The 17357-nt window shown below is 37.7% G+C and overlaps 1 protein-coding gene across 1 annotated transcript in view; it reads left to right on the top strand.

The window, feature by feature from the left end:
• The window catches only part of SIRT1 (sirtuin 1), a 69493-nt gene extending 54189 nt beyond the window's left edge, over positions 1-15304 (top strand). The window contains exon 9 of the mRNA XM_053692274.1: positions 12954-15304. Within this exon, the coding sequence (XP_053548249.1) occupies positions 12954-13258 (305 nt within the window). The 3' untranslated portion in view covers positions 13259-15304. The remainder of the gene's footprint in view (positions 1-12953) is intronic.
• Positions 15305-17357: the final 2053 nt, after the last annotated feature.

The raw sequence follows: 17357 nt of genomic DNA, 5'->3' as shown, positions 1-17357 counted from the left end.
ATCTTTGTCTCTATCAGACAAGGGACAATTTGTATTGGGTTCCGTCTGTCGGTACCTTTAGTCTCTATTATTTCCTTCAGTTGCTATATATGCATAGAAGTTTTAACAGCATTGGATTCAATTCCCTTTGCTCATTTTCAATGGAAAGACCCTTTCCAGCTTTTTATGAGTGTTGTTTCTTCAAGAACATGGTTGGAGGATCAATTAACCAAAAAGTTTGTTGATTCTTCAGACAAGAGTAACCTTTTTTAGATTTCCGGATAGATTCAGTGTCCATGACTCTGTCTCTGTTGGACAGGAGACGTCTGAAATTGGTTTCAGCTTATCGAAACCTTCAGTCTCAATCATTCCCTTCGGTAGCCTTATGCATGGAAATTCTAGGTTCTTATGACTGCTGCATTGGACGTGTTCCCCTTTGCTCATTTTCACATGCGACCTCTTCAGCTCTGTATGCTGAACCAGTGGTGCCGGGATTATACAAAGATATCTCATTTAATATCTTTAAAACTGATTGTTCGACACCCTCTGACGTGGTACAGACCACCATCGTTTAGTTCAGGGGGCTTCTTTTTTTCTTCCAACCTGGACTGTGATCTCAACAGATGCAAGTCTGTCAGGTTGGGGAGCTGTATGGGCGTTTCTGACAGCACAAGGGGTTTGGGAAATCTCAGGAGGTGAGATTACCAATCAATATTTTGGAACTCCGTGCAATTTTCAGAAGCTCTTCAGTCATGGCCTCTTCTAAAGAGAGAATCGTTCATTTGTTTTCAGACAGACAATGTCACAACTGTGGCATATATCAATCATCAAGGAGGGACTCACAGTCCTCTGGCTATGAAAGAAGTATCTCGAATACTGGTATGGGCGGAATCCAGCTCCTGTCTAATCTCTGCGGTTCATATCCCAGGTATTGACAATTGGAAAGCGGATTATCTCAGTCGCCAAACGTTACATCCGGGCGAGTGGTCTCTTCACCCAGAGGTGTTTCTTCAGATTGTTCAAATGTGGGGACTTCCAGAAATAGATCTGATGGCTTCTCATCTAAACAAGAAACTTCCCAGGTATCTGTCCAGATCCAGGGATCCTCAGGCGGAAGCAGTGGATGCATTGTCGCTTCCTTGGAAGTATCATCCTGCCTATATTTTTCCGCCTCTAGTTCTTCTTCCAAGAGTAATCTCCAAGATTCTGAAGGAATGCTCGTTTTTTCTGCTGGTGGCTCCAGCATGGTCTCACAGGTTTTGGTATACGGATCTTGTCCGCATGGCTTCTTGCCAACCGTGGACTCTTCCGTTAAGACCAGACCTTCTGTCACAAGGTCCTTTTTTACCATCAGGATCTCAAATCCTTAAATTTAAAGGTATGGAGATTGAACGCTTGATTCTTAGTCAAAGAGGTTTCTCTGACTCTGTGATTAATACTATGTTACATGCTCGTAGATCTGTATCTAGGAAGATATATTATCGAGTCTGGAAGACTTACATTTCTTGGTGTCTTTCTCATCATTTTTCCTGGCATACTTTTGGAATTCCGAGAATTTTTCAGTTTCTTCAGGATGGTTTGGATAAAGGTTTGTCTGCAAGTTCCTTGTTTTGTACAAGCTTTGGTTCGTATAAAACCTGTTATTTCTCCTCCTTGGAGTTTGAATTTGGTTCTGGGGGCTCTTCAAGCTCTTCCGTTTGAACCTATGCATTCACTGGACATTAAATTACTTTCTTGGAAAGTTTTGTTTTCTTTTGGCCATCTCTTCTGCTAGAAGAGTTTCTGAATTATCTGCTCTTTCTTGTGAATCTCCTTTTCTGATTTTCCATCAGGATAAGGCGGTGTTGCGAACTTCTTTTAAATTTTTACCTAAGGTTGTGAATTCTAACATTAGTAGAGAAATTGTGGTTCCTTCATTATGTCCTAATCCTAAGAATTCTAAGGAGAGATCATTGCATTCTTTGGATGTAGTTAGAGCTTTGAAATATTATGTTGAAGCTACTAAGAATTTCCGAAAGACTTCTAGTCTATTTGTTATCTTTTCCGGTTCTAGGAAAGGTCAGAAGGCCTCTGCCATTTCTTTGGCATCTTGGTTGAAATCTTTAATTCATCATGCTTATGTCGAGTCGGGTAGATCTCCGCCTCAAAGGATTACAGCTCATTCTACTAGGTCAGTTTCTACTTCCTGGTCGTTTAGGAATGAAGCTTCGATTGATCAGATTTGCAAAGCAGCAACTTGGTCTTCTTTGCATACTTTTACTAAATTCTACCATTTTGATGTGTATTCTTCTTCTGAAGCAGTTTTTGGTAGAAAAATACTTCAGGCAGCTGTTTCAGTTTGATTCTTCTGCTTATAATTTCAGTTTTCTTCATTATAAGATTTAAACTTTATTTTGGGTGTGGATTATTTTTCAGCGGAATTGGCTGTCTTTATTTTATCCCTCCCTCTCTAGTGACTCTTGCGTGGAAGATCCACATCTTGGGTAGTCATTATCCCATACGTCACTAGCTCATGGACTCTTGCTAATTACATGAAAGAAAACATAATTTATGTAAGAACTTACCTGATGAATTCATTTCTTTCATATTAGCAAGAGTCCATGAGGCCCACCCTTTTTTGTGGTGGTTATGATTTTTTTGTATAAAGCACAATTATTCCAATTCCTTGTTTTTTATGCTTTCGCACTTTTTTCTTATCACCCCACTTCTTGGCTATTCGTTAAACTGATTTTGTGGGTGTGGTGAGGGGTGTATTTGTAGGCATTTTGAGGTTTGGGAAACTTTGCCCCTCCTGGTAGGAATGTATATCCCATACGTCACTAGCTCATGGACTCTTGCTAATATGAAAGAAATGAATTTATCAGGTAAGTTCTTACATAAATTATGTTTTTTTCCAGTCATGTGACTGCTATTGAAAAGCATTGAGAAGCAGTGCATTTATTAAAATAGCCAGTAGGTGGAGCTGTCTGCTTGTGTTGCAGCAGAGCCAAGCAAGCTGAAATTAATCAGCTTAACCAGACCTGACCTATCAAGCAGATTTCAAAGGAACAAGATCTTCCTGTCTATAAATCAGTCCACATTGGAATGCATAGAAAGAACTGTTTGCAGAAAAATGCAAGTGAAGTCTGTGTTGTGTGATTTTTTTATTAGGTTTATAATGCTGTTTAGCAAATGTTTTTGTTCATTTAACTAAGTTTAATTATATATTCTGTGTTGTGTGATTTATTTTATTAGGTTTACAATGCTGTTTAGCATTTAAAGTCTTCATTTAAAAGCTTTAAAAAAAAATGTATTAGGTGTTACTTATGACAATTTTGAGAGGGGCCTGGATCCTATCTCCCTCACTTCCCATTGACTTACATTATAAACTGGGTTTCAATTTACAACGGTTTCGATTTACAACCATTCAAGCAGTCGCTGACATGGGAAAGGACAGAGGGAGAGAGAGCAGGGGTGGAGAGGTAGATCTGGGTGTCATCAGCATAGAGGTGATATTTGAAGCCATAATTGTTGATAAGTTTTCCCAGCAAAGAAGTATAGATAGAGTAGAGGACCCAGAACAGATCCTTGAGGTACTTCAACAGACAGAGGCATGGGAGAGGAGGAGTCGCCGGCAAATGACACAGAAAAAGACCTGTGAGAAAGATAGGAGTGAATCCAGGAAAGAGCATTGTCACAGAGGCCAAAAGAGCTAAGGGTCTGTAAGAGGAGGGGGTGGTCAACTGTGTCGAAGGCAGCTGAGAGGTCGAGTAAGATGAGTATAGAGTAGTGGCCAATATTTTTTGCAGAGAGATCGTTTGTAACCTTGGTAAGAGCAGTCTCAGTTGAGTGTTTTGGGCGTAATCTGGATTGCAGTGGGTCAAGCAAGGAGTTGGCGGACAGGAAGTGGGTTAGGCGATTGTAAACTAGTTTTTCAAAGAGTTTTGATGTTGGTGGAAGCAGTGATATGGGGCGGTAGCTTTCAGGAGAATTAGGGTAGAGGGAGAGTTTTTTGAGTATGGGAGTGACTTTTGTGTGTTTGAAAGAAGATGGGAATGAGCCGGTAGAGAGAGAGAGAGAGAGAGGTTGAAGATGTGGGTAAGAGCAGGAGTGAGGGTGGAAGATAGGGAGGGTATTAGATGGGAAGGGATAGGGTTGAGAGGGCAGGTAGTGAGGCGTGAGGAAGATAGTAAGGAAGAAACTTCATTCTCAGTGGCTGGATGGAAGATACAGAGGGTGGCAAAAGGTGTAATTGGGCCTGTTGTTGGAATATTGCAGGTTGGTGTTGCAATGTTGCTTCGGATAGTACGTGTTTTGTTTAAAAAGTAGTCTGCCAGGGCTTGAGCACTAAAGACCGACGGGGGGGGGGGGGGGGGGTGGAGCAGGTGGGTAGAGGAGAGAGTTAAAGGTGGAAAGAGTCGTTTAGGGTTTGAGGAAAGAGTAGATATGAGAGAAGAGAAGTAGGTTTGCTTGGCTAAGTGAAGGGCAGAAGTGTATGAAGGAAGAATAAAGAGTGTATTTTTGGTAAAAACAAATATGTTAAATTAAAGTAAATATGAAAAGAAAAAGATTGTGTAAAAAAATAAAACAAAACCCCAGCAAATAACTTGTTTTCTTGCAAAACTAGCACTTAGAAATTCTCAGTTCAGCCGCTGCTGCCAGCGTTTTAAGAGCAGAGAATTTTTTTTCTGTCAGTTCTTGTCATGAGCAAGTCTGACTCCCTGTTATCTAGTCTATTCACAAGTCTAGAACTTTGACATTAGGCTAAGATAAATCTTCCTGCAAAGGCCGCCGCCTCCTTGTAGGACTGTGACAGGAAGCACAAATGTAGTGTAAAGAAATAAAAAGTAAAATCCTTTTAAATAGATTAATAATACATATTGTAAGGAATGTGATTAGTATAAGCAACTGCTTAGTGCTTTTTATTAAAACAATGAAACAGACGGGTTAACATCCCTTTAAATATATTTGCTGTATACTCCCATTCGCAAAAATGCTTGTAGTAAAAGTTATTACTTTTTCAGCTGCATATGCTGTGTGTGATTATTATTCAAACACTATGCCTGCTCACAGAGCTGGTGGTTGTGTGTATTGTCAGTGAAGACTCACATTACAGCAGTAATAACTTTTAATTGTATATTGCAAAATTGTTTCTATTTAAAAGATCAAAAAAACATTTTTGTCTTTCATTCAGATAGCGCATACAGTTTAAGGAGCAGCAATGCAACACTGGGAGCTAGCTGAACACATCTGGTTAGCAAATAAAAAGGCATATAAGTACAGCCACCAATCGCCAGCTAGCTCCCAGTAGTGCTTTGCCGCTCCTGAGCCAAGCTAGATATTCTTTTTTTATCAAAAGAATGAAGCAGATTAGATTATAAGAAGTAAATTGGAAAGTTGGTTGAAATTTCATGCTTTATCTGAATAATGAAAGAAAAAGTTTGGGGTTTATGTCCCTTTAACTGCAAATGCACTCATACACATATCTATTTTGAGCTTTTTAATCCAGTACTCCTGTTTACACGTCTAATTTTGTGCACACTTGTAACTGTAATTTTTGCATGATTTATTAAAGGGACAGTCTACAATAGAATTTTTATTGTTTTAAAATATAGATAATCCCTTTATTACCCATTTCCCAGTTTTGCATAACCAACACAGTTATATTAATATACGTTTTACCTCTGAGATTACCTTGTATTTAAGACTCTGCGGACTGCTCCCTGATCACATGACTTTTTATTTATTGTCTATTGACTTGCATTTAGTACTGTGTTGTGCTAAATCTTAAATAACTTATCGGGCGTGAACACAGTGTTATCTATGTGGCCCACATGAGCTAGCAGTCTCCTGTTGTGAAAAGCAAATAAAAATGTTAAAATGTTTAAATGTTATAAGTTTATTAATATCTCAATATTGGTTGTGCAAATCTGGGGAATGGGTAGTAGACGCTGTCTGTCTTTTTTAAACAATAACAATTTTAGTGTTGACTGTCCCTTTAAAATCACCTGAACGAAATATATTGGAACTATGATTCTCAGCTGTTAGTACTGTGCATTTTAACCAGCTCTACCAAGGTTAACAGAACAAAGAAGAAAATAAACACAGATGACCTAAAACTCACTTTAGTTTATCATTTGCAAGAACTTAAAGGGACACTGAACCCAAATTTTTTTCTTTTGTAATTCAGAAAGAGCATGCAATTTTAAGCAACTTTCTAATTTACTCCTATTATCAATTTTTCTTCGTTCTCTTGCTATCATTATTTGAAAAAGAAGGCATCTAAGCTTTTTTTTGGTTTCAGTACTCTGGACAGCACTTTTTTATTTTTTGGGTTTGTTTATCCACCAATCAGCAAGGACAACCCAGGTTGTTCACCAAAAATGGACCGGCATCTAAACTTACATTCTTGCATTTCAAATAAAGATACCAAAAGAATGAAGACAATTTGATAATAGGAGTAAATTAGAAAGTTGCTTAAAATGTCATGCTCTATGTGAATCACGAAAGAAAATTTTTGGGTACAGTGTCCCTTTAACGTAAAATATATTAATAAATGTTTGGCAGCAGCTGCCGAAAAAACTGTACACTCCTTTTTCTTACACAGATTTATTTTCTTGTAGTAGTAACTGCTAGAAATGGTGTGAATAGGCTACACCATTCCAAACACATTGTAATAATGGAGATAGGTAGTGCTTGCTTAAAGGGACATGAAACCGAAAAAATCTTTCTTGATTCAGATAGATCATATAATTTTAAACAACTTTCTAACTTCTGTTATCTAATTTGCTTCATGCTCTTAGTATTCTTTGTTGAAGGAACAGCGGTACACTACTGTGAGCTAGCTGTAAGCCATTCATAGTAGGTATACATGGGCAGCCACCCATCGGCAGCTTATGAGCCTACCTAGGTATACTTTTCAACAAATGATACAAAGAGAATAAAAATTATTATTTATTTTTTTTTATTTTTTATTTTTTTTGGTTTTAATACTTTTATTGAGAATATTCCAAGGTATACATAGGTTAACATAAAAACAAAAGTTTCAAATCAACGATGATTATTACAATAGATAGGACATTGTTACAAATATTTCACTGTTCTTACAACAGAAAGACTCGAGGTTAGCTATTGCTAGTGGTTTAGATGGAAAGTACCAATACAGTTGCCGTCTATATGTATGAATCATCTATGAGTGATGAATTAGTAAGAGTGACTGCCTCCTGACTGCTATGGATGGGTTACATTTAATAGTTATTTTAGGGATCTAGGTCTTAGGAAATCATAGCTGAGGATTCTTTGTTTGGTCGGTGCCTGAGAGATTGTGAGGGAATTAGTTGGTGCTAATTGTTTATGTATTCCTCCCATAGAAATACTATGTTATGGTATTCGTCTATTCGTTTGGTGTGAGTGTAATGGTATTTTTCTAAGTGGAGATAGTGTGTGACTTTCGCTTTCCATATTGCAGGTGATGGCAAGGTTGTTTTTTTCCAGTTCAGTGGTATTAACCTCTTTGCTGTATTAATTGCGATGGTGAGAAGTGTTCGTTTTAATTTGCATGTGATTTTAGGAAATTTATTAAATAGAAAAACCCACGGTGTGAATGGGAGTGTCGCCCCCAGCAATTTTTCCATCTCTGGCTTGAGGGCGTGCCAGTAGGATATTACTACCGGGCAAGTCCACCATATATGTGCGAAACCTGCCGGCTGTCCGCACTCCCTCCAGCACATGGCAGTCGCGTTGGGAAATAAATGGTGTAGTCGAGCAGGTGTGTAGTACCATCTGCTCAATAGTTTTATATTCATCTCTAGCATTGAGATAGATGATGAGGCTTTAGTCATTTGTTGGAAAATGATAGTCCAGTCTTGTGGGTCTAAGGTATTTTCTAAGTCTGTTTCCCATTTAGCTATATAAGTGGGGGGTGTTGTATGGGACACCTGCGCTAGCATGTTATATACTAAAGATAAGATTCCCCTCTGTGGGTGGGGTTGGAAGCATATTGTTTCGAATTGGGATAGGCGTCTATTTAATTGGGATCTAAAAGGGTGTGTGGATAGGTAGTGTTTCAGCTGTGTATAGGTGAACCAGTTTTGAAAGTGAGTTCCAAGAATGTCACTGACTACCTGTTGGGGTTGGATGCCGTTATCCTTGTATAAGAGGTGATGTGGGATTGAGCTTTGCAAAAAGGAGGAAGAGTGGGCTGCATTAGGTGTTTTTATTAAGGAGGAGAGCGGGGTATTTTTGCTAACTGGTGTTAGGGGAGAATACATTGTGGAGATCTTCGGGTGTTTCTTGAGTATTTTGTCCCATTGTCTAAACGTTTCGCTCACCAGGCTTGGAGTTGTGTGTAATAATTTACGGTGGGCGTTGGGGATCCAGCAATTCCCACATAGATAGTTCTTATCAGAGAGTGTTTGCTCTAGTTGGACCCACTCTTTGTTCGTGTTATGTTTACACCAGTCGACTATTCGTGTGAGGAATACTGCCTGTCTGTAACGTGATATATTGGGAGCTCCCACCCCCCCAACTCCTTTGGACGATATAAAGTGGAGGTGGCAATTCGAGGTCGTTTACGTGACCATATGAAATAATTGATTTGTCTTTGTAGGGAGAATATTAGATGTTCTGGGAGCGTGATCGGGAGGGTTTGCAGAACATATAGAATTTTAGGTAGGATGATCATTTTGATTGCGTTAATTTTCCCTAACCAGGAGAGGGGTTTAGGGTTCCATGTATTAAGGGTGTTGTGGATTGTTGCGGTAAGAGTTTTATAATTTGAGGAGATCATGGTATCCGCGGATGGTGCAATGTATACTCCTAGGTATTTTATGGCTTTGGGCTGTATGCGGAAATTATGGCGCTGTTGGATTCTGTCTATTATGTCTGAGTGTAAGTGTGTGGCCAGTAGTTCAGATTTCGTAATGTTAACTTTAAAGTTGGAGTATGTACCGTAAAGTTGTAGAGTTTGCATCAGGGGGGGTAATGATTGTTCAGGGTCTGTTAATGTTAGGAAAATATCATCTGCATATAAAGTTATCTTATATATAGTGGAACCAATCTGGAACCCTTGGATATTGGTGTTGTTTCTCACCTGAGAGGCTAGCACCTCCATTGCCATTATGAAGAGGAGGGGTGAGAGTGGGCAGCCCTGTCTTGTTCCATTAGTTATATTGAAAGGGGAAGAGATAGAGTCATTCAGTTTGATTTTGGCTTGTGGATTATTATAAAGGGTAAATATTTTTCCTATGATCTCTTGGGGGAAACCAAATACGTGCATAGTTTGTTTCAGGAAAGACCAATTTAGCCTATCAAAGGCCTTTTCCGCATCCATTGACACGAATACTGACGGGATTTTTTGAGTTGTTGCATATTCCATTAGGTTTATTATTTTGGTGGTGTTATCCCTAGCTTCTCTGGAAGGAGTGAAGCCTGCTTGGTTGATGTGTATAATAGAGGGTAGAATTAAATTTATTCTGGTGGCTATGATTTTTGCAAAGAGTTTTACATCAAAGTTTAAAAGGGAAATAGGGCGGAAGTTTGCAGGTGTGTCTGGGGGTTTACCTGGCTTCGGTAGCACAACTACTTGGGCTTCTAGCATTGAAGATGGGAAGGGATTGTCATCTGTTACTTCGTTGAACATCGTAGTGAGGTGAGGCGTTAGTGCGGCCGAAAAAGTCTTATAGTATTTGGCTGTGAAACCGTCTGGTCCTGGACTTTTCCCAATTTTTAAGGTCTTAATGGCTATTTGAACTTCTTGGGGGGATATTGATTTATTAAGTTGATCTTTTTGATCGTTTGTCAGCACTGGCATTGGATATTTTGTTATATATTCTATAAGTTTTGCTGTATGATCCATTGTGGGGGGTTCTGATTGGAGATTATATAGTGATGTGTAGTATTCATGAAAGGACTTCATGATGTCTGGGGTAGTTTGGAGTGGTTTTCCCCTGGGGTTGTGTAACTCATAAATGTGTGATTTGAATCGTTTTTTCTTTAACGCTCTAGCTAAAAGTTTGCCGGCCCTATTATTTTCGAAGTAAAACATGCTGTTAGTTCTTTTACATTGGGAGTGGTATTCTATGTCTAAAAAGTTGTCTAGTTCTTCTCGAGTTGTTTGGATTTCGGTTAGAATGCTAGTATTTGTTGGAGATTGCTTATGTATGTACTCAAGCTGAGCATATTTTGTTGTCAGGTCTTGGTATTTTTTACGATTGGTCTGAGTGTAGTGGGCTTTCATTTTGATTAGCTCCCCACGGAGTACACACTTATGTGCTTCCCAAATAGAGAAGTTATTGTTAATCGAGTTTGAATTTATGGCAAAATATTCTTCAATAGATCTGGTTAATTTAGGGATTTGGTCTGGGTGATCGAGGAGACTATCATCCATTTTCCATTGATATGGATTAAGGGGGGTATTGGGCCAAGTGAATTTTAGTTGGACTGATGAGTGGTCTGACCAGAAAGTAGGTATTATATCGCACCTATTTATGTGGGTGAGGCCACTCTGATTTGTAATGATGTAGTCTAATCTGCTGTAAGATTTGTTGGGATGGGAAAAGAAGGTGTAATCCCTTTTCTCTCGGTGCATAAATCTCCAGGCAATAAAAATTATTTTTATTAAAGTTGTTTAAAATGTTATGCTCTATCTGAAGTAAAAATTGTGATTTTTATAACCCTTTAGAGGTATAGTGTACTGTAAATTAGTTTTCGTTATGTGTTTCCAGTGCCTTGTCATACCTGTTGTAGTGTATAAAATGCTCCTTTGTTTTGTTTTTTGTATGTGAAATAACTATTTTTGCTCTTAGAAACCACAACCCATTAAAATGGGCTGAATTTGCATAGAGAACAGATCTCATTATCTCATTACTCGTTACAAGCTTTTTTAAAGGGACACTTAACACCTGCCTAAGATTTTCTGAATTGTATCTGAGGAATCAAAATAAGCTAATACACTGTTCTCAATGTTGTATGTTCATCTTACCACAAGCTCTTCAAAAAGACTCCTCATATTTTCTATGCTTATCCACAGCTTATGTTTTCCTATGGCACCATCTTGTATTGTACGTTACACATGGGCACTGCAGTCACGTGACACATGTGCACCCAAGTCATGTGATGCGCACGGCAGCTTCTGTTACTGATGTTATAGAAGGCAGGTAAATCTGCAACGCTCGTTTACTGTAATTCAGAGCGTGTGTTGCAATATCTGAGGACAACAATCTATTTTATATGTATAATACCGTATTGCATCTTCTTTTACCAAACATATTGTAAACGTTTTATCTATTGAACAGATCTACATTCTGTATGGTTCACTGCTATAACTGAAAGCACTAGCAATCGCCGATGTTCAGTGGCAGAGGGGAGGGAGGAGAGAGTCTAGCAGCGTTTTTTTCAACTAGTTCTCTGCAATACCTGAAGAGAAATGTCTCTGTGTGTTACAGGAATTTACTTTTGTTTTCACCATCATAATATTTTAATTATCAAACAGCACCACACTTTTTATGCATCTATATAAAAAGTGTGGTGCTGTTTGATCATTAAAATATTGTGATGGTGAAAACAAAAGTAAATTCCTGTAACACACAGAGACATTTCTCTTCAGGTATTGCAGAGAACTCTGAATAACACGGAGTTGAAAAAAAACGCTGCTAGACTCTCTCCTCCCTCCCCTCTGCCACTGAACATCGGAGATTGCTAGTGCTTTCAGTTATAGCAGTGAACCATACAGAATGTAGATCTGTTCAATAGATAAAACGTTTACAATATGTTTGGTAAAAGAAGATGCAATACGGTATTATACATATAAAATTTGCACGCTTTGAATTACAGTGAATGAGCATTGATGATTTGCCTGCCCTGTATACCATTGGTAACAAAAGAAGCTGCCGTGCGCATCACATGACTTGGGTGCACACGTGTCACATGACTGCAGCGCCAGTGTGAACGTTACAAGGTGGCACCATAGGTAGGAAAACATAAGCTGTGGATAAGCATAGAAAATGGGAGGAGTGTTCTTGAAGAGCTTGTGGTAAGATGAACATACCTCATTGAGAACAGTGTATTTGCTTATTTTGATTCCTTTAAAACAGTTCAGAAAATGTTAAGCAGGTGTTAAAGTGAACGTAAAGTTGCGGCTCTCGGATCATTCATATATGTAGCCTATGCGCTAATATATGAAATCGCTAACTTTTAATAACAATTACTTTTGCTATTGACAGCACCGTCGCTCCACCCTCGATTTGACTTCCTGGTTAGTGCTCTATCCCATGTAGAAAGCGGCCCCACCCGCTTTCTACGTAAGCAGCCAGGCTCACTCCCTATTGACTAAGATGTGCGCATTGTGTTGAGCATGCGCTGTAGATAGAGGGGGCGGTTTGTCTACACTTGTGGCTGCCTAACGGCCAGGATTTCAACTTGATGCTGGCGTTTTCGTCACCATAACAAAATATGTGACAGAGCCGGACATTCCGCTGGACTCTAGGATTTAAGGTTTGCAGTGTCATTTATATTGTTTAATATTCAAAATGAAAAAAAATTATGAATTAAACTTATGTTTATTTTTTATTGATCTGTCAAATCCTGCTTTTCATATGACGCAACTTTACCTTCACTTTAAGAGTCTATTAACTAAAATGTTAATTTTCAATTGTTATCTATTTCTCCCACCCCCACTTGGGGTGTGATTTCTTCTGCAAAATCTGGTTTACGTAACTGTTCTATATCCATTGCCGTCCTATTAAAAGTGAGTATAGATGTTGGTTTCAATGGGCAAAAGCAGCAGTTTCAAATAATAAAATAAGGTAAAGGAGCTATATGTAAACCATTTAATGCTCTCCAACAGGTAAAATTGATCATTGGGAACACATTAAAGGGGAGATAGTACGGAACAGTAATTTGTCCCTTTAAATATTGCAGATATAATGTATTCCTTGTGGATTTATCTATTCATGTACTGTTATGATTCTCACTGTTTGTCATTTTTTTCCCCCCAGGTGAACAGTATTTGTTTCTAGCACCAAATCGTTATATTTTTCACGGCGCAGAGGTTTTTTCAGATTCTGATGATGATCTGTCATCCAGTTCATGTGGAACCAATAGTGACAGTGATTCTTTGCCAAGTCCAAGCCTACAAGAACCTATTGAAGAGGATAGTGAGAATGAAGAATTCTATGATATTAAATACGACAATGACTCAGATATAGACAATAGGGCAGGGTTAGAAGATGACTCTGAGAAGACTGTAATTTATGAAAATAATGATATTTTAGGAACTGACGGTACATCAACAACGCTATAGAATAAACATGGCCTTAAAACCAATGAATCACCAGCATTAAGCGTTTAAAACTGGGCATGAAGGGTTTACCAGTTTGCGGACTCCGTTATAGAGCATGTGTTGCAGTTTATTACTGAAATTTGTCAAGAGTTTTTAAAGAAAAATTTGTATTGACACTAAAGCATTCTGTAATTATTTGTAACGATCCAGCTCACTTTTTTTTTTCTTTTCAGTGTTTACTGGTAAACTTGCAAACTTGTTTGTTAATTTGTGTAAAATTAAATACACATTTTTATGTTGGAAAAACTGTCTTTTTCAGGGTATTTTGGTTATTTTTTTTATTTTTTTATTGTGCAGCTACAAAATAGGCCAAAGACACAGTTTGTTTTTTGAGTGAAAATATTATATTGTGACATAGGCCTATATTTATCACAACCGTACACATTTCTTCTGGACTACTTTATCAGGAGATCAGTAGGGATTGTTTTTTTGTTGTTTTTTTTTTTTATTGCTACTGATAACATTGATTAAACACCAGCACGTAGGTTTTGATTCAAATATAATTGATTTTATGATTACACAACAAGATATAATGCAGCAGTTTAACCTTATATATAGAAAGCAGATATTGCTTTATTTTCCTGAATTTTTAACTTCTGTAATGCATGAAGTGCTGGTACATTTATCATTACAGCATATTTTTATTATTATTATTTTTATTTTTTGCTGGGGGGGGGGGTCTGGAAGCAGTGTTGCACAAAAAGTAAAAAATGTTTAGAGAAAACAGTATTCTTGTCCAGCCAATAATAATGATAGTAGTAGTAATAAAAAAAATCCTAATACACATTGGGGTGCAATATCTGGTTACAAAAGAGTGATAATTGACTCTCTAAATATTATTGTATAATGTATTTGTATATTATTCGTTTGGGAGGTTATTATGGGTTAAAGAGGAATTTTTCTTGCGACCTGATGATCTTTGATTGAATTTGCACTTAATTTTGCAAGGGAGTATTGTCTACTACCTTTTACTTTTTAAAGGGACATACATGACACTCAATTTTGTTTTCACTGTTTTAGCTAAAATTATCTATTGCATTGCTTTTATTTTTGTATTTTTTTTTTTTTTTTTTTAACAAAATTGATTTTCCTGTACTGAATAAACCATTGTCTTTGGGAGTTGTCCCTATCAGCCCAATAGCAGTACAGTCTCAAGACTCAGTTGTACGAAATCATGCACTTCCTAATAGTTTCAAATGAAAATTTTCATGCAAAATATATAATTATTTTTTTAATTTAACATTTGTAACCGCTGCTCAACTAAATGATGTAACGTTTTTAAATATGTCCCTTTAAGCTGAACTAGTTTACTATGTAAGAATATGTAGCAGCAATCATTTTTCTAAGGGATACTCGAACAAGTTAAGTATGTGTGCACACTACTCAGTCAATCAAAATATCATCTTGCAAAGAACTATAGAACAAAAGTATGTTCCGTTGATTACCCATGTTAAAATAGCCATATGAAATATGTATATATTTGAGGACAATTCCTAATAGCAGTGTTTCTTTACAATATCTTACAGTGCTACTTTTTCTCATGAGCTAAATAACTCCAATAGATCTACGAGTTGTTTATCAGAAATAACTTTTATATTTTGTTTTTTTCCCCACATTTTTGTTTCTTCTGATTTTTATTTTTAACACCAATAAAGAATTCACTCTATAGTCTGCAGAGATTGTTTTGGTTAGTGTAGTTTTTTTTAGTGCATTGTTACTGTAAATGGAATACTAAAAAATGGTCCATTAAAATCACATTTTAGAAATTGTATTGATAGTTTTCAATAATAATAAAAGTTAAATCATATGTGTATATATTTCCTCGATATTAAAGTGATGCAACCCTTTATGAATTTGGAAGTTTTGTTGTAGAAAATATGTGCCTAATTTATTTTCATTTAGGTCTAGATTTGGTCTGTCTTTTTGTGTGGTGAAAACCTTGTCACTGTGGTAGAATTTGTATAAAATATTAATTTCAATAAATTCTATCATTGTATTACTTTGCAATATATGTTATGTTTTAATGCATCAGTATTTAGGCTTTATATGAAACAACATTTTTGTAGATTACAGTAAGCATTTTCTGTAAATTATTCGGAATTAGCTGCTATGGATTTGTAATTATGTATGTATGTTTTGCAAACCAGGTGTCACATGGAAAGCAATGTTTGCTATATTATACAAAATAATCTTTCATACAAGTGGTGAGAGTCCACAACCCATTACTCATGGGAATCACTTTTCTCTACCACCAGGAGGAGACAAAGATTCCCAAACCTCAAGAGCTCTATAAAACCCCTCCCACCTCACGCATACCTTAGTCTTTACTCTCTGCTGGAGGTGGTTGAAGAATTGGCATGTGTTCTTCAGAGAAAGGCATTTTCAGTCAATGTTGATGCCCAGTTCTCCTCAGAGTACAGTGCTTTTCAGAGGGATGTATTTGGGGTATGGTTTATGATCCAATGGTTTCACCTCATGGGAAATCCTTCATCAACCCTCTGTAATGGGATGTGTCTTCTGCCTCCCTTTATAGATCTACATTCTACTCCCATTCCATAGCCTCTGCTAATATGTTTCAGTACTGATTTGCTATGGGTAAGTGTATTTCTTTTACAAGGTACGATCCCTTCCCTCCAACCCCCAGTCATTCTCTTTGCCTGTGTTAGTGATAGGAAGAGGTAAAGTGAGGTGTTAGGTACCATTTAAAAATAAAAAAATCTTGATTGAAGAATCTAAACTAAGTGTACTATTTTTATTCCGGGCAACTTCTGGAAGACCAATTGTGTGGGAACTGGTGGTGTTTTACTCTCACTGCGCCTCCCTTATTGGTGCTGCCTGGAGATGGTCTTAGTAGTTTGCATAAGTCCCTTCTTATCCACAGGACCTCTGGAGGGGATAGTCGGACCTCTGGACACTGTGAGTGGTTTCATGCTGTTACTCAGCATGAAGGTAGGTGCAGTTTTACTTCTGGGGCTTGCAGCAGATACTCAGATCTAACTGTACTCTGTTATGGTATTGTTGAGGAGGATTCTAGTAAAATATTTTTCCTTCACAATATAAATGCCTTTTTAACAGACAAATGCCTTATATGTTATGCTTCCCAGACATGCATTAGCCAGAAGCACTGGGACATTAAACGCTTCCTAGACAGTCAGGCAGTTGGTAGCCAGAAGTGCTGGGACATTTACATTCCTATCTAGAAATAGATAATGGGAGTAATAGTGGGCTTTGCCTTTATTGGTATTGGGGCTGTAAGAATTTTGGCAAACTTGTGTTTTAGAGTTTTTTTCCAGCTCTCCCGAGTTCCGTGTTGGTTAACGCCCATGATGGGCGGGGCTTCAGTTGTACGATTTTTTTAGCGCTATTATGTATCTTTTCAGGCCCGGTGGATATTTCTATTGTGCTGACAGCTTCTGAGCGCTGCAAGCATAACAGAGAGGAACGTCTCCTTAGACAAGCGGTTCACTTGTTATACAGAGGCAGGTAGGAGCCACAGCGGAGCTGTGGCAGGGTGACTGAAGGTTTAATTTTTTTTGTTTGTCATATCAAACGGGGCCCAGGTGAAGCTTACAGAAGTTGTTGTATAGATCACCTAACTACTTTATTTCTTAAACTTTGCTAAATAACATTGGGGCTCAATAATTTTTCTCTTGTTAAGTGTATCCAGTCCACGGATCATCCATTACTTGTGGGATATTCTCCTTCCCAACAGGAAGTTGCAAGAGGATCACCCACAGCAGAGCTGCTATATAGCTCCTCCCCTCACTGCCATAGCCAGTCATTCTCTTGCAACTCTCAACTAAGATGGAGGTCGTAAGAGGACTGTGGTGTTTTATACTTAGTTTATTTCTTCAATCAAAAGTTTGTTATTTTTAAATGGTACCGGAGTGTACTGTTTATATTAGGCAGTATTTAGAAGAAGAATCTGCCTGCGTTTTCTATGATCTTAGCAGAAGTAACTAAGATCCTTTGCTGTTCTCACATATTCTGAGGAGTGAGGTAACTTCAGAGGGGGAATAGCGTGCAGGTTTTCCTGTAATAAGGTATGTGCAGTTAAAAT

This window comes from Bombina bombina, chromosome 9 (genome assembly GCF_027579735.1).
Source record: "Bombina bombina isolate aBomBom1 chromosome 9, aBomBom1.pri, whole genome shotgun sequence".
Classification (NCBI taxonomy): Eukaryota; Metazoa; Chordata; class Amphibia; order Anura; family Bombinatoridae; genus Bombina; species Bombina bombina.
Note: the sequence above shows the minus strand (reverse complement) of the source record. Positions and strands in the feature narration are given on the sequence as shown.